The sequence below is a fragment of the Cibotium barometz genome, chromosome 37 (assembly GCF_041138505.1).
Source record: "Cibotium barometz isolate CiBa-2024 chromosome 37, ASM4113850v1, whole genome shotgun sequence".
NCBI lineage: Eukaryota > Viridiplantae > Streptophyta > Polypodiopsida > Cyatheales > Cibotiaceae > Cibotium > Cibotium barometz.
Genome location: NC_141082.1, coordinates 16,282,804 through 16,305,119, shown reverse-complemented (window position 1 = coordinate 16,305,119; position 22,316 = coordinate 16,282,804). Strand labels below are relative to the sequence as shown.

At 44.6% G+C, this 22,316-nt stretch overlaps 1 protein-coding gene across 1 annotated transcript in view; it reads left to right on the top strand.

Annotated features, from left to right (window-relative positions):
- Window positions 1-5,064: 5,064 nt before the first annotated feature.
- LOC147616997 (2-phytyl-1,4-beta-naphthoquinone methyltransferase, chloroplastic-like) overlaps window positions 5,065-22,316 on the top strand; it is a 33,422-nt gene continuing 16,170 nt past the window's right edge. Inside the window, exons 1-3 of the mRNA XM_086776636.1 lie at window positions 5,065-5,203; window positions 5,282-5,388; window positions 9,944-10,008. Of these exons, the coding sequence (XP_086632762.1) occupies window positions 5,134-5,203; window positions 5,282-5,388; window positions 9,944-10,008 (242 nt within the window). The 5' untranslated portion in view covers window positions 5,065-5,133. The remainder of the gene's footprint in view (window positions 5,204-5,281; window positions 5,389-9,943; window positions 10,009-22,316) is intronic.

Genomic DNA, 22,316 nt, shown 5'->3' with positions numbered 1-22,316 from the left:
TGATACAGATGTGGCTCCTCCACATGCACCTCCAGTACGTCCCACTTCTGCTCAAACGAGATGGGATGAAAGGGATGCATAGGTACATGCATTGCTTGCACTTTCTGTGAAGTGAAGCATTATTCCTCATATTTGGTCATGTAAGACTTCAAAGCAAACATGGGATGCACTTGTTGCATTATACCAAGTGTGCAATGAAGCACGTGTTGCATATCTATGCAAACAGTTGGAGTTTGAGCATATGAATGAGGAAGACTCAATGGAAAACTTCTTGACCAAGATCAAAGATTTTAAGGAGCAGCTTGCTAGTGTGGATGAGATATATCTTGATAGTACATTGGTGCCCACAGTTCTCAATGCATTTCTGGATTCTTATTAGAGTTTTGCCTCTACCCTTACTCATGATGAAGGGAAATCCAAATGCCCTTACATTTGATGAGCTGGTTTCAGTACTCTTGCAAGAAGAGCAGTCTAGGGCAAAACAGATCTAATATGCGAGTTGGTGACCAAGCTTTTGTTGCCAATCAGGAAAGGCAAAGGTAAAGCTTCTTCGCATGGTGTCTATAAGCCAAAATCAAAATCCTCAGGTAAGGATGCAGAGAAAGAAGGTGATAAGCCTAAAAAGAAGGGCAAGTGTCACTATTGCAGGAAACCAGGGCACTACTTACATGAGTGCAAGAAAAGGCTAGAGAAGGAGAAAAAGAAAGAATCGAGCATGGCTGTGGTGGCTGATGCATCTATACCAAGTAGTGTAGAGAAGAAGGAATCTGCAAGTTTTGCTCAAGATGATTCGGCATGGACTGTACATTGCAGTTATGACCCTTCTGTTCATGATGTATGCATGTCAACAATGACAGAATCGGATGCTTGGTACTTTGACAGTGGTGCTAGTAAGCACATTAATTCACAAAAAAATTTGTTCTCATCTCTGGAATCTGTCCCAAGTGCAGAAACCGTTACATGTGCAAATAATTCCTCATATCTTGTCAAAGGAGTTGGTAGAGTTGTGCTCACACTGCTGCAAATGGGGGCGCATTTACTCTTTCTAAAGTTTTAAATGTGCCAAGCATTAAGAAGAACTTGTTGTTAGTTTCAACCTTAGCCTTGTCAGGCTCGACAGTGAAATTTATGGATGATAAATGTACAGTTCATGATAAAAATGATGGTTATTCTATCATTGCCTCATGTACCTTATTTCATGGCCTATACAAGATGGATGTATTTGAGAAGTTGCAACATGATGCTTGCTCAGTCTCTATGAGTCATGCTATGAGTGATGTAGAATTATGGCATGCACGATTTGGCCATTTGAATTATGGCAGTTTGATGGTGTCTGAGTTGCCAACTCTTGAGACCCCTACTAGACATATATGTGAGGGGTGTATTCTTGGTAAAATGCATCTGGCATCATTTCCAAAGGATGGATCCGTGAGAGCTATTAAGAAATTACAGCTTATACATAGTGATGTACGTGGTCCTATGAGGACACCATGTATTGGGGTATCTCTACTTTGTCACTTTTATTGATAATTACTTCATATATAGCTGGGTGTATCCATTAAAGTAGAAGTCAGAGGTTTTTATGTGCTTTAGGCACTTCGTATCCATGGCTGAAAATGCATGTGAATGTAAAGTTGGCAACCTTCGTTCAGATCGAGGGGGGGAGTATATGTCCACGGAATTTCATGCATATATGGCTGAAAAAGGCATAAGGCATCAATGTACAGTGCCATACACACCTTAACAAAATGGTGTGGCTGAGAGGAAGAACAGGTCTCTCCTAGAGATGGCACGATGTATGGTGAAAGCTTAAGATTTACCTCATGGTTTTTGGTTAGAGGCAACTATGTGCGCAAACTATGTGTTGAACAAATACCCTACCAAGGCCTTGCAATCTAAAACTCCTTATGAAGCTTGGCATGGCAAGAAGCCTTATGTGGCTCATTTACGTGTTTTTGGTTGTCTTGCTTATGCTCTTGTGCCTGAGTAACAATGGAGTAAGCTTGATGATAAGGCAGTTAAATGCATATTTGTGGGATACAGTTCAGAAAGCAAGGGATATAGACTTTACCATCTGGCCTCAAAGTGGATTTTGGTAAGTAGAGATGTTGTTTTTGTCAAAAACTCAGCTCAGCCCATGCTTAAAACAGTAGAATGTATGCTCACAGGACATGTTTGATTCACTCCTACCTTTGTTTAATGGAGGGAAGCTATATGTAGGGAAATTGAATGCTCAACCAAGTGCTGAAATTCATCACTTAAAGGTGCAAAATCAGCCTGCAAATTAACCTTTTGATGAGGCAATTATTGAGGATGTAGTGTCCATGAGGAGAGAGCAGCCATAAAAGAATCTAGGCGTATGCCAAAATGGCTTGTGTAGACATAGGTATAGCAAGTTGGCAGCTCCTTTACCTAGCAGAACTTGTGCAGGTTCTCATCATGCATATTATTCTCATGTGGCTCATGTTCTCATTTCTACTTTATGTAATGAGGAGAAACCTGTTTCCTTTGAGGAAGCACAAGATGATGATCATTGGATGCATGCTATACAGGATGAGTATAACTCTATACTCAATAATGACACTTGGTATTTGACAAATCTACCTCATGGCAAGAAGGCCATTGGTACTAAGTGGGTTTACAAGTTAAAACGCAAAGCAGATGGTAGCATTGATCGCTACAAGACCAAACTTGTTGCAAAGGGGTATGCCCAGCAAAAGGGCATGATTATGATGAGACCTTTGCAACCACATCTCGTATGACTACCATTAGGTGTCTCATTGCTTTGGTAGCACATCATGGGTGGAATATACATCAGAACATTAAGACTGCATTCTTGAATGGTGATTTACATGAGGAGGTGTATGTATCATAGCCTCCTGGCTTTGTTGTGAAAGGAGAAAAGTCTAAAGTATGCAGGTTGGAAAAGGCTCTTTATGGCCTTAAGCAGGCTCATAGGGCATGGTATGAAAAGATTCATACATACTTGGTTGGAAATGATTTTTGCAATAGTCCAGAGAGTACCCTCTATGTGAAGAGGAGTAAGGACACATTTTTGGTCATCGTTCTATACGTTAATGACATGCTGCTCACAGGACCTGATATAGATCAGATTTCAGCCTTTAAGGCTGATTTGCAGTCATCATTTGAGATGTCAAATTTGGAGACATTGCATTACTATTTGGGGATTCAGTTTATGCAACGCAATGATGACATTGTTATGCTGCAGTGTAAATATATACAGAAGCTATTGAAGAGGTTTAATCTTGAAGACTGTAAACATGTGGCTACACCTATGGAGATAGGTACTCGACTTAGTCTTCAAGATGCAGGAGACTCTTTTGATGCCAGTTTGTATCAGCAAGCTGTTGGATCTCTTCTTTATGTATGCAACACGAGGCCAGATATACAGTATGCGGTCTCACAGTTGAGCAGATTTATGCATAGCCCAGGTACGAAGCATTGGCAGGCTGTTAAGCGGGTTTTTCGCTATTTACAGGGCACTTGGCATTTTGGATTGTTTTATCCAAAAGGGGGTGAGTCACAACTGCATGCTTTTAGTGATTCAGATTGGGTTGGATGTTATGACACACGAGTGTGGGTTTTGCTTTTGCCTTGGTGATTTATGTATATTATGGCTCAGCAGCCTATAGTGGCCACACGAGTGTGGGTTTTGCTTTTGCCTTGGTGATTTATGTATATTATGGCTCAGCAGCCTATAGTGGCCAATTCCAGCTGTGAAGCTAAGTACAAGGCAGCTTTTTATAGTAGCTACTGGTGAGTGTGTGTGGCTCAGACGTCTTATGATTGACTGATTTGGGTGTTGGACAGTCGTCTACTAGCACTATGATTTTCATTGATAGTTAGAGCGCATTAGCAGTTGCGAGGAACCCAGTGTTTCATACTTGCACTAAGCACATTGAGGTGCATTACCACTATGTCAGGGAAAGACTCTCTACAAAGATTAGCTTGGTCTATGTGTCTACACATGACAACATGGCGGATTTATTCACGAAGTCTCTTCCTCGTGAAAAGTTCGAAGCTTTTCGTAAAGCTTTGGGCTTACTACCTTTTCAGGATGATTGATCGGCTATACCCTGTACATATTCACATCATCACTTCAGGGGGGGGATTGTAGCATTATATGGTAGTGATGTGTGTGAACACACTTAGGACCGCCTGGGCACTTTTTCCCTCACTAGGAGGTTTTTTCCCCCTGTGCGTATGTACACCCTCTTATCTACTCTTTTTGGGGTGTGTACTTATCTTTTGTAGTGAGTTTGTGTGCTCTCAAGCTTCTCTATCTTGTGTGTGTGCTTTGTTGTAACCCTAACCCTAATTCCAACACATGTCTTGATACAGAGTTCTACACCCACTATTGGGCACTGATGACGTTAGTGGGGATGTAGTAGTATCTAGTCCATACTATGCATAATGGAGTTGATAGCTATATAGTCTTGTGGGTTGACTACAATGAGTATATAACATGCATGTTCCTAAAAGGTGAATTTGAGCGTGTTCCTGGATTCATCTAGGTGTGTGTATATATATATATATATATATATATATATATATATATATAGGAGCAAGTGGTTGCTCTCATCTATAGCCCAAAAAAAGGGCAAACTCAACTTACATTGACGGGTGGGGAAAGTGAGATGATGGGCCACAAAAGCAAAAGCTTCAAAATTTCATGTTGTATGATGGGCCACATGCTTTTAGCTTCTTTATCCAAGAAAATAGCTTCAAAATTTAGGAGAAGACCCGAAGTTGTTCATCGCATCCTTCAGGGGAGGATGACCCATGATGCTTGCAATTTCATCAGCGGTTTCATCTATTGGGATTAAATTGTTGGGATAAAAAATCTGGCACACTCGTGAACCCTAAATGCGGGTTAAAATTTTTTATAGACGGAGATGTATGGTAAGCTTGAGAAGCTCATGGAACATGAAGCGGTTACTTCTTTGAACAAAAAAATGTCGAGAAAAAAGCTGGCCAACAGAATTTTTATGGAGTTGGGTGTTCACACCGTTTGTCATTCGTCCGGACATTTAAATTAAATAAAATTCGTCCGGGCTGGTGTGATGACAAGGGCAAGTGTGGTCTCTCTCGAGCTGGACCAGTGGTGTTGATATGAGCACTCTAACTCATGCATGGGCGCAGTTCCACACGCTTGATGGTTTCAGTCCACCCGCAAACACAGGTAGATTTCTAGGGCTTGCTTCAGGTATGTACTAAACATCTCTCTGGCTGTGATTAAAGCTTTTATGGTTCTTTTCAGGGCACGCTAAGCGATTGCAGCTGCGAAGTATGCTCTCAGACGCGTCCTTCAAGACGGCCTCAGAACGCCAAGAGCTCTTCAATCGTATTGCACCCGCTTATGATAATGTAAGTCATTAATGCATTACCTGACAATTAACTATGTCCATCTGTTTGTGTTATATACATGTATATGGATGTACACACACACACACACACACACACACACACATTCAAGCATATACATGTATTTGTGTAGTCCATTATAGAAAGGGGAACATGCTGGCCCCTCTGGATGGAATATTTGATTTGCCACCAAACTCGGAAATGAGTTTGAGGCATTCTAGAGGTTCTCTATGCTTGTACAAATATACAATATATTTGTTGGGGGTTGCGGGGGTTGAAACTTCAAATAGTTTTTAGAACCTTTTCGGGGGTTAGAAACCGAGGAAGGATGAAGAGGTTTGGAAGTTCAAAAGCTATTTGATAAACTCTAGGATACTATGAGAGACCGTGTACGGTGGTTTACAGGCAAACTTTGGTGGACCACATTAGCAAATTAGATACTAGTGGTTCAACTTGGGGGATAGTGCTTAAACCAAAGGGACAGAGGAGACTACGGAACCGTTACAAGTCAACTAGGTGAATTGAATGTATGTGTATTGAATAGGTGAATGAGAATGGTAGGTACTCCCTACTAGAGTTGGCTTATAAGGCCAAGGGTCATGGTTTGTTCATGCTTATGTATGGTCTTGAACCAAGAGCTCATTGTTAGACATCATCCCCTACTTGCTGGCTTCCTATTTGGTGTCCTATTTTAGCCTCTAGGATTGACCATGTTAGTCAGAGGGGCTGGTCACCCCTCACTCATATTTTACCCATATTTATTCCCCATTTTATGGTCCTGGGATTTTCCCCAATCGTGGAGGTATTTATCCCTAGTCGGCTGCCCTCATGTAGAGGTATATATAGCCGGCATGCCTCCCTCATATTTTATTGCTTGCATTGCTTGCCTAGCTTGTCTAGCTGCAGTCCCTCACTTACGAGGTTCTCCCCTCTTGCTCCGGACATGTATTCCTTTTGATGATGATATTGAGAGCAGGTTCTCACCTGTGTTTCCTCTCCATCTTTCTCTCTCTCTCTCCCTCCTGTGTTTCCATTTTCCCTTCTTCCGCTGCACATTCTATCATGGTATCAGAGCGCCGGTGATTTTCAGCGTTGGATGCTCCCTCCTATACCTCTTCATATCTGCATTTTTTCCGCCCCTGGATAGACGTGCGTTTTTGCGTTTTTAGTTGCTGCGTTTTTCTTCAGGTGGCTGTCTACAGCAGTTTTCAGCAGTTCTTGGCATTCATACCCCCCCCTCCCCCCCTAGTGCTGGTCACCTGTTTTGTACAGGCCAACAGGAGCATGTTTGCTCTATAGGTTTCTGATGCTGATTTGCTGATCTGAGCCTTGGGTGTACCTATTTCTTCAGCGTTTCCATATTCAGCCCCTTATACCTCTGCGTTTTCAGATTTGCAGCCATGGTTGCTGCGTTTTTTCTGAACCGATCTTGTTGGTAGCTCTACCTTCAACTGGGCTTCATCTGTTGGACCCGAAGGTACCTTCTCTTCAGCGTTTTTCCTCATAGGAGGTGTGGACACTGGTTGGCCTGAATTTTCAGGTTTGTAGCCCCTGTTTGGCTGCGTTTTCTTCTCCGGTAGTGGACACAGATCACTTGCAGAGGGGGTTTCTTGATTGGATTGTGGCTTTGGAGGCAGTTTGGTACTTGAGGAGGATTCTGAATTTCTGATTTCAGTCAGTGTTTTGCTGATTTTGAAGCATCTATACCTGTGTTTTGTTCCTGGCCTACACAGTTTCCCGGTTTCTCCATGTTCCTTGCCTTCTGTTGGGGGTGGAGTGCTGTTTTTTGCTGGATAGTAGTGTTTTGGCCACGTTTTGCTTCCCACAGGAGTTTTCTAGACTCAGAGGGGGCCTATCGCTAGCTACTTTACTCGAGGATCAGTTTCGGGAGCTGTGTTGTATCTGTGGAGACATTCTTCTTTGACAGGAGTTTACAGATATTTGGAGGAGAGCAGTGATCTTTTCAGAGATACTGAGTAGAGTTTATTTTGTCCGAGCTTGTGTTCTTTGTAGTATTTGCAGAACAAGGAGGGTGTTTTGCCCTTTTGCGGTGTGATCCTTTCACATGGATCTTTTATCTGTTGCTGATTCTTGGGATCTGGTTCTACTTCTGGAACAGTCTTCTGCTATCTGTGATGCTTTTGAGGACTTTGTTGCCACTGCAGTTTATATTCTTGCTTCCCTTCCTCATTGTGAGGAGTCTACCTCTGTCTCTCTTTGTGATGCTTCCGAGGATGCCCCTCCCCCTGCGAGTTCTGATGGCTTGTTGTTTTGGAGGATGGTTTTTTGGACCCGATGGGATGCTTTGGATCTGTGGTTGCTAACCGTGCCTGTGGCACAGTGGTACTTTCAAAGTTTTTTGGATTTGGATCAGAATCAGGTTGGGCTTGTACCAGTCCGACGATATCATTTTTCAAAGGAGAATGTGGAGTCCTTTCATCTTGCGATGCCCACCTCAGTGGCGTGTACTTATGTACAGCATTGGGCAACTCATGTTATGGAGTTTGAGCTGATGGACCCCATATTTTCTATAGAGTCTTTACATCTTGCGATGCCGACCTTTTCAGAGAATGCTTTTATACACCATTTGGCTACTCTTGGTACAGAGTTGGAGCAGATTGACTCTATTTCTTTCGAGGGTTCCAGTGAGGAGCAATTTGCTTCTCCCAGGATTGATTATATACAGGATCTGATCTTGGTTGGTTATGAGGTTTTTCATACCTTCTCCAAGGTGGGTACACGACATTTGACTTCGGGGAGTGTTCTTACACTTGGGTTTGGAACCATTATTTCGAGCAGCACGTCGCAGCCTATATGGTTGTTTTCTTCCATAGGAACGGTGTACCTGGCAGCTTGTTCTGTTGCTTTTGTAGCTGAGTTACTGAGGAGATTGCTTGTGGAGCTTTCTTGGTATTTGTTTCTGCAGTCTTTCATCTTTGATCGAGGACGGCGTCTCTGGCTTCTTGGAGTTTGCTCAGCATCCGGTGCTGAGAGGGGGTGTTAGACATCATCCCCTACTTGCTGGCTTCTTATTTGGTGTCCTATTTTAGCCTCTAGGGTTGACCATGTTAGTCAGAGGGGCTGGTCACCCCTCACTCATATTTTACCCATATTTATTCCCCATTTTATGGTCTTGGGATTTTCCCGAGTCTTGGAGGTATTTATCCCTAGTCAGCTGCCTTCATGTAGAGGTATATATAGCCGGCATGCCTCCCTCATATTTTACTGCTTGCATTGCTTGCCTAGCTTGTCTAGCTGCAGTCCCTCACTTACGAGGTTCTCCCCTCTTGCTCGGGACATGTATTCCTTTTGATGATGATATTGAGAGCAGGTTCTCACCTGTGTTTCCTCTCCATCTTTCTCTCTCTCTCTCCCTCCTGTGTTTCCATTTTCCCTTCTTCCGCTGCACATTCTATCACTCATGTAGCTGTGAGATCAAGGGATAATGATTCCCTTAGTGACCTATAGAAGGTCTGAAAATTGTTTAAGAAAACTCAATATAGCCAGAGGTCATGCCAGCACCTAGAGTACGCAAGATGGGAAAGTTGGTTTATGTTAAGACACAGAAATATCATCCAAGAGGTATCAGGGACCTTGTAGAATCATTGAATTGATAGGTGGTGTAGCTTTTGATCTCCTTCTTTCCAAGGGAAGTAGGACCGGTCTCATTTTTCAGATGAGGGGCTGAAAGGCAAGTTTGCATATGCTTGCTCATCATCCATTTATGCCTATAGTGCTCTTGATTTCAGATGCTGGGGATGGAGATAGAGGGCTGTCTCAGATTTTCCCTTGTAAATTTGCAACCCAGGGATGCCTATATTATGATATTTTCCTACTAAATGCAGCCAACTCTGTGTGTGCTCTCTGGAAGCATATGCCAAAGGCAATTCCTGCACATGACAATGCCTCCATCTCTTTGTACTTATAGTGGGCAGAAGCCTGCCATGTTGCAGATCATGCACAATCAGCCGGCCAATTGAGCTGTTGAGAGAGCAGTTTGCAGCATTTCCCCACACTAAAACAGCCCAACAGAAGGCCGTGATTATGGGCCATGATGTGATATTGCAAGACCACCGGTGTACCTAGGGTGAGGTGTGTCACATTCGGTACCAAAGCCTAGGGTTTTTGCAAAAGTGTTATTTTGCAGCATTATTGGTTATGTGATTAGGGGTCAATCCGTAGAGTCAAGGGAGCATATTTGGGTTAGGGAAGAGTCCTCTTTTGGGATACCCTTTACTTCCTCTAGTTTTTTTTTTTCTTTCATCATGCCTTGGCCAATCTACTGTTGGTATGTCTGGATAACTAGATCGTCCCACTTGTCTCAGCCAACGGACACCAAGGTCCTTTGTCACCTACGGGCGAACCATGGCCTCTCCCTGCTTCCAGTGGGTTGAGTTTGGAGAGGAGCAACATTGTCAACCGATTAGCAGGATCTCTACCTGAAGAAAAATAAGATTGCACTTTTGTTTTTGTTAAGTTTCGAGAATAACCTGATTTCCGTTGGTATATGTAAGGTATCAATCTCCTTGAAACTGTCTTCTGTGTTTTTCTGTGTCAGCTCAATGATTGGCTGAGCTTCGGTCAACATAGGGTTTGGAAGCGGATGGCAGTCACTTGGAGCGGGTAAGTGTTTAAATTCTGGTGGTTTTATACTTTCAATTTTTTTTTTTGGAGTATGTATTAAAAAAAGCTGTTGCAAAATCAAATGGACCTTATGTGAGTATTCTATGCTCATCTTAGAATTTCTCTTCAAGCATAATTTGTTGCTTTGATTTTGGTAAGGGCTGAGAGGATGAGCTCCCATTGAAGCAGATCAATAGACTTTTTTTTGTTCTCTAAGCTCTTCCTCCATCCCACCCTTTTAGGAGTTTCATAAATAATGGTGGATGTTACGGACCAAGACCTTTAGACATGACTTATTCCAGGCGGTTTCGTGAAGGGTTGATCCCATAGAGAAACCAAATCCTTTTAAATATTTCCTTCAATCATGATAAGTTTGACCCTTAAACGTTTTTTGCAACTTGTTATTGTAGTATGCCTGTTCTTGGGCCTTTAGGCTGGGGACCATGCAGTGCTGCCACATGTGGTCAGAACGTACCTCTATACCAAGGTATTTGCAGGTGTCCATGACTTACACTGCCAGTTTTGATGGAGTATGACTGGAAGAAGCTCTTTCAGGGTTTTAGCGAACATAAATTAGTGTTTCGCCACATTGACTCCATCAACGTGCTATGCATGCAAAACTGGTATATGACAAGCATCAATTTTTAATTATTCTCCAGACTCCAGAGTGTGGATCATGTGAACACCATCATCAACGTACAGGAGGACGTCCACTGCTCCGATTTGTGGGCTCATAATATTTTCTTGCCTTCTGTATTGGAGCACCATGTTTTGCAGTTTGTTAATGCCAAGCTCAAAGAGAGTGGTTTGGGGGGAGGGGGGGGTAGGGGGGATTTTTTGTTTCAACCCAATATTGTCTCCTGTATTGGAGCACCATGTTTTGCAGTTTGTCAATGCCAAGCTCAAAGAGAGTTATTGAGGGGGAGGGGGGGGGGGTGGCGGTTTGTTTCAACCCAATATTGGCATTTTTGTTTCATCCCAATAGCAAAACTGAGCATTGAGATTCCATCACCTTGCACACCTGGCATGTGACTCATTTGTATAATCTTGCAGTGGCTAGCATCAATTTAGGTAGAACTTTGAGCTTAGCCATCCTGCTCAGCAGCTTATTCCAAGGAACACCATTGTGGAGAGTTTTTTTTTATAGTTTGCTGTCCACTCACACTGCATTACATGCTGCATTGCCAAATTAAACATGTCTCAAAATCCACTGGTCCATCATTTCACCTGTTGACTTGAGCATTGTTGGGGTAAAGGCACTATGCCCACCCTTATAGTGTGTACAAGCCCATAAGTTATAGTACATAGTACACTTAGTACTTTTAATGTACTAAGTGCACTATGTGTACTAGTGCAATATACATGTGTGATAGGGGAGTCACACACTCATTCCCATGAGTTGACTTATCCCCACAACTCTCTCTCTCTCTCTCTCTCCCTTGCTTCTCTGTGTATGTCTCCCACATGAATCTCTAACCCTAATTCTTCTTCTCCCATTCTACTGGTATCAGAGCCATAAGCCTAACTCGTACTGTCGTGCTGAATTCTGAAGGTGCTGGCCGTACCCTGATTTGGTCGCCTTTCTCTGCCCAGCCAACAGGAGCCAAGAGGCGTGTGCTGCTCAACTGCTGCCCAGCAGCTGGGCGTAGGCAGCCAGTAGCGTGGGCTGCCCAGCAGCCACGAGGACTGCCCAGCCATTCAGGCGCAGCCTATCAAACAGCGTGTCAGGCGCCTACAGCAGCCAGGCGTCCATACTCAGGCGAGCGAGGAGTAGCTGTGCTGCAGCGCCGTCAGGTTCTCCAGGTTCGCCACCGACATCACGCGTTCTTGTGTGCTTGGCGCAAATAGTGCGCCTAGTGGCCATCGCTACTACCCGCCACCACTAGGCGAAGGCGGCGGCACAAACGCTGCACGTGGGGCGAATACGTAAAAGCACCCAGCATTGTTTTTTTTGTCGGGAGCCGTGCGAAGGAGGGTGCGAGGTGTTTACTAGCGCTGTCTGGTCCTTCGCCTGCCCAAACAGGGCCCCGTCTGCGACCAGCCCTCCACGACCAGCCCAAGCCCGACTACAAAAGCATCAGCAGCATCATTAAACAGGCAAGCGTGAGGAGTCCTTCATCAGCACATCAAATTTCTGCAACAGCATCAACAGAAATTCAGCCTGCAAATCTCAGAGAAATTCAAAAAATTAAGAGGTATTTGCCTTCAATTTTGGGAATTTCTTAACAATTCAATCAATTGAGCAGGTACAGGTGCCGAATTGCTCAATTTTGAGCAAAATTGGAAAAATTGGGTGACATTGGTCACAATCAGGATCAATTTGCAGGAAATTGGATGTCGAAATTTGGGGCTTTTGATGTAATTGTGCAATTAAGCAGTCATACATGCTGTATGATGTGAGAAATCGCACATTCGAGCAAAATTGCAGCAAATTGCAGTGCAAATCAAGGGGCTTTTGTGCCGATTCGATTGATTTGCATGCAGGCAATCGCATTTGATGCTGTGGATAATGTGTTGATGCCTTACAAGCACTCAATGTGCCTGTAAATCAAGGGGCTTTCATGTATTGGATGTATATGTGGCCAGGGGGAAGCACCGTGAAGACTCTGGATGCCTTCATGTGCGTCAATGTACCATGTATGATCAGCAATTGATCTTAAATCAAGGGGCTTTTCAAGATTTTATGCTTGTTGAGCTTGGCAAAGCAGCAGGCAAGACTTTTATGCCTTGAATCCTTAGAAATCAGCTTGCAGTCAAGAGGCTTTTGCCCAATTTCTGTTCGGGACTGTTGTATGCAGTGTTCGGGACTGAAAAAGTCTGATTTTCACTCATTTGGACAGCCAGGAGAGCATTTATTGGTACTGTACCTGTTGGTACAGATTTGGTACAGCTTTGTACAAGTTTTGGCATGGCTGTACACTGATTTGAGTGAGGAAAAGGTTCAATTTCAGCTGCTGTACTTGCCGGTACAGGTTTGGTACATCACAGGTGAGCACTTGGTACTTTTGTACAGTACTTTGGAAGGGCAATAGAGCACATTTAAGGTGCTGTCCTAAATCTGCAGCAACCAGATTTTGGTGATTTCATCACATACAGTGGGAGAAAAGTTGCATTCATGCTTCCGCAGTGGGAGATAAAGCTTGGGAGAACAACTGTGAGCACTTTGTGTGCTTTTGGTGCAGTGTTTGCACATTTTGCAGGGAGTCAGGCATTGATAGGTTGCATATTACTATGGCAACCACAGGTGAGAGCTCTTCATTGCTTCACATCAAGAAGCTTGAAGGCTCACATAACTATGATATTTGGCAAACCCAGTGCTATAATGTGTTGCTCCAGAAGAAGCAGCACAAGCCTATCAAAGAAAGGGGTGTAATGCCCGCTTCTCTTACTGCTGAAGAGTGGGAAGATATGGATGAGCTGGTAAGATCTACTATCATGTTGTCTGTGTCAGACTCTTTACTTTTCAGCATTCGTGAAGAGAAGACAGCTTGGGGAATGTGGCAGAGATTGCGGGACTTGTATGCCCAGCAAAGTGCCTCAAGCAAAGTGTATTGGTTGAAGAAACTCATAGGTCTTCAGATGAAGAAAGGGGCGTCTATGACAGCCCATTTAAATGAGTTTAATGGTATTGTCAGCCAAGTTATAAATCAAAAGTTGGCAATGGACGATGAGTTCAAAGCCACCTTTCTCTTATGCACTTTGCCAGAGAGTTGGGACACATTCAGGACAGCCACTAGCAATTCGAATGCTATGCTGTCATATGCAGATGTTGAGGGTGCTCTTCTTCAAGAAGAGATGAACAGGAAGAACAATTCTGTTGGAAAGTCCAATGCAATGAATGCACGTGGGAGATCCCAGCAAAGGGGTAAAAGCCAAGAACGGGGAAGGAGCAAGTCTCGCTCCAAAAAGGATTTGGAATGCCATTATTGTGGCAAGAAGGGACACATCAAAAAGCAATGCTACAAATGGAAAAATGATCAAAAGGAAAAGGGAAAAGGCAAAGACAAAGACAAAGACAAAGATGAAGCCAAAGATGTAAAGCCAAAGGGCAAAAGTGGAGTCAAGATTGAAGAAATCAATGTGTCACATGCAGGTGACAGCAGTGAGGATGAGGTCCTATTTACGTCTTCACTTGATGCCCATTCACTTCTTACAGGTGGTCATGGTATGCACTCATGGATCATTGATTCAGGTGCCTCCTTTCATGTCACAGGTTGCAGAGACTTGTTTGTCAGGTATACTGCTGGCAATGAAGGAGTGGTTTATTTGGGTGATAACCATGCATGCAAGATTCTTGGCAGAGGTGATGTGAGGCTTGTGTTTTCAGATGGCTCACAGCTTATGCTCCATGATGTCAGGCATGTGCCTGAGATCAAGAAGAATCTGCTTTCTACTGGACAGCTTGATGATGCTGATTATGTTACCACATTTGGTCGTGGAAAGTGGAAGATTTGTAAGGGCTCACTGGTTGTTGCCAGAGGCTCTAAGGTGGACACTCTTTACTTTATGCATGCAGGTGTTTGTCACCATGCTAATGTAAATGCAACCGAGCTGCCGGAAATCTCTGTGGCATAGCCGGTTGGGACACATGAGTGTCAAATGAATGGAGCAATTGTCTCGTTTGGGTTACTTGCCTTCTCTAAAGTTTTCAAGTTTTCAGTTTTGTGAGCATTGTATATATGGCAGGCAACTGCAGTGCCCCCACAAGAAAGCTCTTGGACAGAAAGATGCTCAATTAGAGCTTGTGCATACAGATGTATGTGAGATGCCTCAGCTTTCTTTGGGAGGGGCCAAATATTTTGTGTCTTTTATTGATGATGCCACACGCAAGGTGTGGGTTTATTCTCTTCGTTTGAAGAGTGATACATTCTCAGTGTTTCAGAAGTTTGTTGCTCTTGTTGAGAATCAAATTGGCAAAACACTGAAGGCTTTGCGTTCCGACAATGGTGGAGAGTATATGTCCAAACAGTTTCAGGACTTTTGTGATGCTAAAGGCATCAAGAGGGAGCTCTCTACTCCTTATGATCCTCCACAAAACGGGACAGCAGAGAGGATGAACAGGACCATACAGGAGAAGGTCCGTTCTATGTTGTCACATGCTGCATTACCTCATGGTTTTTGGGCTGAAGCTTTTATGACAGCCGTTCATCTTATAAACAGGTCACCTAACACGAGGCTTGGTGGGAAAGTGCCAGAGGAAGTATGGACAGGGAAGCCTCCGTCATACAAGCACTTCAGAGTGTTTGGTTGCGTTGCGTACGTGCACATACGCAGGGAAACGCGCACCAAACTTGATCCTAAGTCTCACAAATGCATATTCCTAGGATATGGTGACAGAGGTGAAATGGGGTATAGACTTTGGGATCCCGTGAATAGAAAGATTATACGCAGCAATGATGTCATTTTTGATGAAACATGCATGTATAAGGAGCCTGCAAGGCAACAGGAGCCTAGCAGAGTCATCTTTGATGATGATGGACATCATGGACAACAACCAAGGGCTGTAAATCAGCCATTACAGCAACAAAACCAGCTCTTAAATGGTGCTGAAAATGGTCCAAATGGACAGCCAGAGATGGCAGAAGATATCCCTATGGATATACCACAGTTAGAGGAGATACCGGGCATGATTTTTCAGCCTTATGGCATGGAACAGGAGCCACCAATGGGTGATATGCAGGCTGGACAGCAACCTGCAAATGATGGTCATTGGGTACGGAGGTCCACAAGACCCTCCAGAGCCCCTGACAGGTTTGTTCCAGGGGTTGACTACTTGATGCTCACTGACTGTGGGGAGCCCTCATGTTATAAGGAGGCTTTACAGAGGGCAGACAAAGCTCTTTGGGAGCGTGCCATGAAGTCAGAGATGGATTCTCTGCACAAAAATGGAACATGGAAGTTGGTGCATTTGCCTGCAGGCAAGAAGGTTTTGCCATGCAAGTGGGTTTACAGGCTCAAAGTTGCACCAGATGCAAAGCCAAGATACAAAGCCAGGTTAGTGGCTAAGGGCTTCAAGGAGGAATATGGTGTGGACTTTGATGAGATCTTCTCTCCAGTGGTCAAAATGACCACACTTAGAGCTGTGTTAGCTTTGGTTGCGCATGATGATCTGGACTTGATTCAGATGGATGTGAAGACTGCTTTTCTTCACGGTGATCTCCATGAGGAGATATATATGCAACAGCCAGAGGGTTATGCAGTGAGTGGAAAGGAGAAGCTTGTATGCAAGCTGAAAAAGAGTCTTTATGGGCTCAAACAGGCACCAAGGGAATGGTATCATAAATTTGATACATTCATGAAATCACAGAAATTCAGGAGAAGTGACATAGATCACTGCTTATACACCAAGAAAGCTTTGGATGGCAGTCTATTGATCCTCATCTTATATGTTGATGATATGTTGATTGCCGGGAAATCTCGTAAGGAGATGGATACCTTGAAGCAGAGGCTGCATCAAACCTTTGATATGAAGGATTTGGGTGATGCAAATCACATTTTGGGTATGCGGATACTTCGGGACAGAAATCAGCATGTGTTGTATTTGTCTCAGAAGGAATACATTGGCAAAGTCCTGTAGAGGTTCAATATGGACGGGGGGAAGAAGACTAGTACTCCTTTGCCTCCATATGTGAAACTCAGTGCTATGGACAGCCCACAGTCAGATAGAGACAGGGCTGATATGGCCAAGGTTCCGTATGCTTCAGCTTGTGGCAGTCTCATGTATGCCATGGTTGCTACTAGGCCGGACATTGCATTTGCAGTGGGAGTGGTTTCTAGATACATGGCCAACCCTGGCAAGAAGCATTGGGAAGCAGTGAAAGGTGTCATGAGATACCTGAAGGGCACACAGGATATGTGCATTTGCTTTGGCAAACAGGATGCATTAGTGCTTGGTTACACGGATTCGGATTATGCCGGTCATCCAGATAACCGGAAGTCTACTACCGGTTATGTGTTTACATTCACAGGAGGTGCTGTGTCATGGATATCCAGGATGCAGAAGTGCACTGCCTTATCTACTACAGAGGCCGAGTATATTGCAGCCACAGAGGCTTGCAAGGAGGCATTATGGCTATCTCGGTTAGTGGTTGATTTGGGTTATACAGGGGATATTTCATTGTTGCATTGTGACAGTCAGAGTACCATCCAGTTGGCAAAGAACCCTGTCTTTCATGCAAAGACGAAGCATGTGGATGTGAAGTATCACTTCATCAAAGAGGTGATAGAGAACAAGCAAATTCAGCTTGTTAAAATTCATACGGATGACAACCCGGCTGATCTGTTGACAAAGAGTTTGCCTCCGGAGCGGTTTGCTCATTGCAGACACTTGATGGGCATTGGATGAGGCCAGTTTCAGCCTTGATATGGCCTTGTATATTATCATGTACATGCTGATTTTTTCTTTTCCTTTACTTAAGGGCACTTTGCCTTTAAGTGGGAGGTTGTTGGGGTAAAGGCACTATGCCCACCCTTATAGTGTGTACAAGCCCATAAGTTATAGTACATAGTACACTTAGTACTTTTAATGTACTAAGTGCACTATGTGTACTAGTGCAATATACATGTGTGATAGGGGAGTCACACACTCATTCCCATGAGTTGACTTATCCCCACAACTCTCTCTCTCTCTCTCTCCCTTGCTTCTCTGTGTATGTCTCCCACATGAATCTCTAACCCTAATTCTTCTTCTCCCATTCTACAGCATCTCAACCCCAAATCCTAGTGGAATCTTTATTGAGGCCAGCTTTGATGCTGTATGTGGTGACAAGGGGTAGAGTATTCATGAGCTGATCAGTTTTACACATTTTTCATGCATTACATTTAGAGTAGAGCTGCTTACAGTGTTTATACATGTCCTCGAGTGCATAGGCCCCAAGGATCTCATGTTTTTTCTCTCTGACATTTTGGGGGATTTTCCACTCTCTTTCACCTTCTGTTGTGTCTTAGTGAGTGTGTAGTTCACATTTGGCAGTTTGTTATGCACCTCAGTCATATTCATATTGGATGAAAGTCACTTTTGCTGTGTAATAATCAAGCTGGCATTCCATATCGAATCACCTTTTGCAGAAAACCCCTGATTGTTGATGTCCCTTTGGGCTTTTGTAGCAAAACAAGCTGTTGAGGTTTCTTTATCTTGATTGTGGATGTCCAACTTGGCAGCACTGGTTAGCTCAGAGCATGAAAATCCCTATCCTTGCTGAAGTTTGGGGCCAACTCTGGACGGGCAGATCTACTTCTTGTGGCTGACTGCTTGTAGAGTTTTTGCATTGGGGGTGTGGATGGCCATGATGGGTAGATTGGCCAGTTCAACGCTGTGGTCTGGGACTGCAGCCAAGCAGTCCCGAAATATTAGGAGGCATATCGCAGACCTCTTCACCTCCCTCAAGGGACTGCCTGAGCACATACTTATCACTTGGAGTGTAGGTGCCTCTGCAATGAAAACAGATCTAGCAAACAGCTACAAGGATGGTACAAGCCTGGCACTCCACCTGGAATATATGAAAGTCCTTAGCATGAACCAGGCTCTGATACTATGAAAAGATGCAGAGGAGAAGAGAGCTTGTGCTCTTGCAAGCATACACACACTCACACAAACCCTAGAAGAGAACACACAAGGTGAGAGGTTGAAAATTCTTCTTCTTCATACTACAAAAGAGGTCTACAAAGAAGATAAAGTGACTAACACAATCAGGCGGGCACATCCACAACAGAGGCCCTGGTGTAAATATTCAGATAGGAGATGACTGCTAACACCCCCTCTCAGCTCCTGGATGTGGAACCAATCCCAATGAGCTGGAGTGCCACCGGAGCATAGCCTGAGGTAGAGACTTCGTGAAGAGGTCCGTCGCAATGTCCTCCGTCGAACAATAAAGAAGCAAGATGTCACCAGGTAAAATCTTCTCACGAACAAAGTGATATTGTATCTCTATGTGCTTGGTCCGGGCATGGAAGACCGGGTTTCAAGCAATAGCTATACAGCTTTGGTTATCGCACTGGATGATTGTGGGCTCCTTTTGTGGAAACCCAATCGCACTGGATGATTGTGGGCTCCTTTTGTGGAAACCCAATCTCACCAAGCAATCTCCGCAGCCACACAAAATCGCAAGCAGCACCACAAGCAGTCCGGTACTCTGTCTCTATCGATGACAAGGCAATAGTTGGCTGCCTCTTACTGCTCCATGAAACCGCTCCTGAGCCGAGGGAAAAACTGTAGCCTGATGTGGATCTCCTCGTGTCTGGATCTCCTCCCTAATCTGAGTCACTCTATCCTTGGAGTCTGATTCCATCCATCAATCCCCCTCTTGTGTGTAAAAGAGTCCAAGATCTTTCGTACCCTGCAGGTATCGCAAGATCCGCAATCCTGTGTCCCAATGAGACTTCAATGGCGTCTACATGAATGAGCTCAACAGCCCCATAGAAAAGCTCAAGTCCAATTTGGTGTTCAGCAACCAGATCAATGAACCAACCAGCTTCCGGTACAAAGAGCCATCAAGTGGCTCACAAGGATCATTCACTATCAGCTTCGTGTTCGGGTCCATTGTTTTGGGGACGTAATAGGCTTGCAGTTCTCCATCCCAAAGACCTCAAGCAACTCATGAACATACCGTTGCTGAGAGAGAAAAAAATCCCTCTGGGTCTGTCAGATCTCCAATCCCAAGAAGAAGTGGAGTAAGCCTAAGTCGGTCATCTCAAACTCCTGTGACAAGGCAGCCTTCGTCACTCTAATGTGCTCCACATGACCGCCGGTGAGAATGAGATCATCCACACATAGGATGATTAACGTAACCATGCGTGTTCCCGAAAGAGATACAGGTTGGGATTTGCAACCGATCTCTGAAAACCAGTCCGAAGAAAGAAGGAATCAATTTTCTGATTCCAAGCCCTAGGAGCCTGTTTAAGACCATACAAGGCTTGCCTTAACCTGTAAACCATCCCTTCTGATCCTGGAACCACAAAGCCTGGAGGCTGCTCAACATATACCTCCTCTTGGAGGTCACCATTAAGGAACACAGATTTGACATCCATCTGATACACGGGCCACCTCTGAGAAGAAGCAAGGGCAAGAACGGTCCGAATCGTGGTCATCCTCGCTATTGGTGCAAAGATATCCTCATAGTCGATGCTTGGCCACTGAGCATAACCCTTAGCCACAAGTCTGGCTTTGTGTTTGTCCACCGACCCATTTGACGCATATTTGGTCTTAAAGACCCACTTGACACCAATGACTGACCGTTTTGATAGCCTCGATACCAACTCCCAAGAATTGTTCTTCTCGATGGCATCCAGTTCCACTTGCATGGCTTTCCTCCAAGTATCTTGTGCAAGGGCTTCCTTGACGGAAGTGGGCTCTTTGTCCCGCATGATACGAGACATCAAAGCATAGTTTACCTATAAAAGCTCTGTTGAATGACTTTTATCACGGACTCTGTGCAATCTTCGAGGTCCGTCCTGTGTGGTCCATTCGGAGGGAAGCTCCGTGACACCTGACTCCCGAAGGGTGTCCACTAACCACCTAGGTACTCGAACAGAACGTAGAGCCTCCTGCTGCTGCAGGGACTCAACTCCAGCTACGGGCTCAACCTTCTGAACTGATTGTGGTTGTCCAGCTGGAACAATAGACTGGGAATCATCATCAGAACCCTCTGGGTCTCCAAGAAGTGGCGGCTTATCAACAGTGGAAACCGGAACATGCTCATCAAAGACCACATCCCTGCTACTAACAACAATCTCATTCCTCTCTGGATCAAATAACCTGTATCCCTTGGAAAGAGAGTTATATTCCACAAATATAAGCTTTTGGGACTTTGAGTCGAGCCTCCCCCTCTGCTTCTTCGGAATGTGAACATACGCATCACTCCCAAACACACGGAAATGGGAGACATCAGGTTTCCTGCCAAAATATGCCTCAAAGAGAGTCATGTTAGGTATAGAAGTCGTCGGAGACCGGTTGAGGATATGGACAGCCGTAGCCACAGCCTCTCCCCAAAGTGGACGTGGAAGATCACGATGCTCCAACATCGTCCTCACTATCTCCACCACAGTCCTGTTCTTTCGTTCTACTACTCCATTCTCTGATGGCGAACCTATATTGGCCAGTTCCCTCTTGATGCCATGATCCGCACAAAATCTCACGAAAGCATTAGAAGAGAATTCACCTCCTTTGTTAGTCCGGAGAGTCTTCACCTGCAATCCAGACTCTTTCTCCACCATCACATGCCACTCCTTGAACCGAGAAAAAGCTTGGTCCTTCTGAGAAAGGAAATAGACCCATGAGAATCTGGAACAATCATCAAGCAGCATCATGAAGTATAGAGAATCTCCCAAGGATGGTGTCTGCATAGGTCCACACAAGTTAGTGTGTACCAACTCCAACGGTTTCGAAGCCCGCCTGGAAGCCTGCTTCGGAAAGGATTCCTTGTGTTGCTCACCACGTATGCAAGAATTGCAACGTCCTTGCCTGCCGCCAACATCTGGCAAGCCAACCACCATCTGGTCCCGGAAAGCTCGCCGCAGCGCATCCACATTTAAGTGGCCAAACCGAAAGTGACACAAGTCACCAATCTAAGAACCTGTCAAAGAGGAGAGTGCGGAGAGTTTGTAGATACCATTCTCCATGCCGCCTTCCCAAACAACCTATGCTCCTCAAACTCCACCCGGAAGCCAGTCTTGCATACCTCATGCACTGACAATAGATGAAAACCAAGTGTTTGGACGTAAAGAACACGAGAGGAATGCTTACCCCCCTTGCCGTTGGGAATGATCTCCATCCGGCCCTCATTGTGTATCGGAATTGTGGAACTGTCGCCAATGAAAATGCGACGTGACTTCCGTTTCAGATCCAGAAAGAAGTCACGGGAACGAGTCATGTGCCTGGAAGCACCACTATCGAGAATCCACTCCCGAGTATCCTTTGCGGTGAAGCCAACTGCCTCCTCACTTTAAGAAGATGAAGCATCTGAGTCCATCATCTCTAAGTGCACAAAGCTGGAGTCTTTGCAGTTGAAGCTAAAGAATCAGCACTCTTCCTAGTCTGCTTAGGGCACTTCCTTCAATAGTGGCCTTTCTCGCCACAATCATTGCAGGTCCTCTCGGCCTTCAGTTGCTCTCGGTCTGCGTCGGGCTTCTTCTTAAAAGACTTCTCCGATGAAGCCTTCCCTTTGCCCATGTTGTTATTCCGGCCTTTCGACCGTTGGCCAATTAAGGCCTCTGAACCTCCGCCCTATGGAGGGTTCATGAATCTTTTCTTTTGGTCCAAAACCATGGGCACAAGCTCCTCCCATGTGATGGTGCTAAGCTTGCCATTGGTA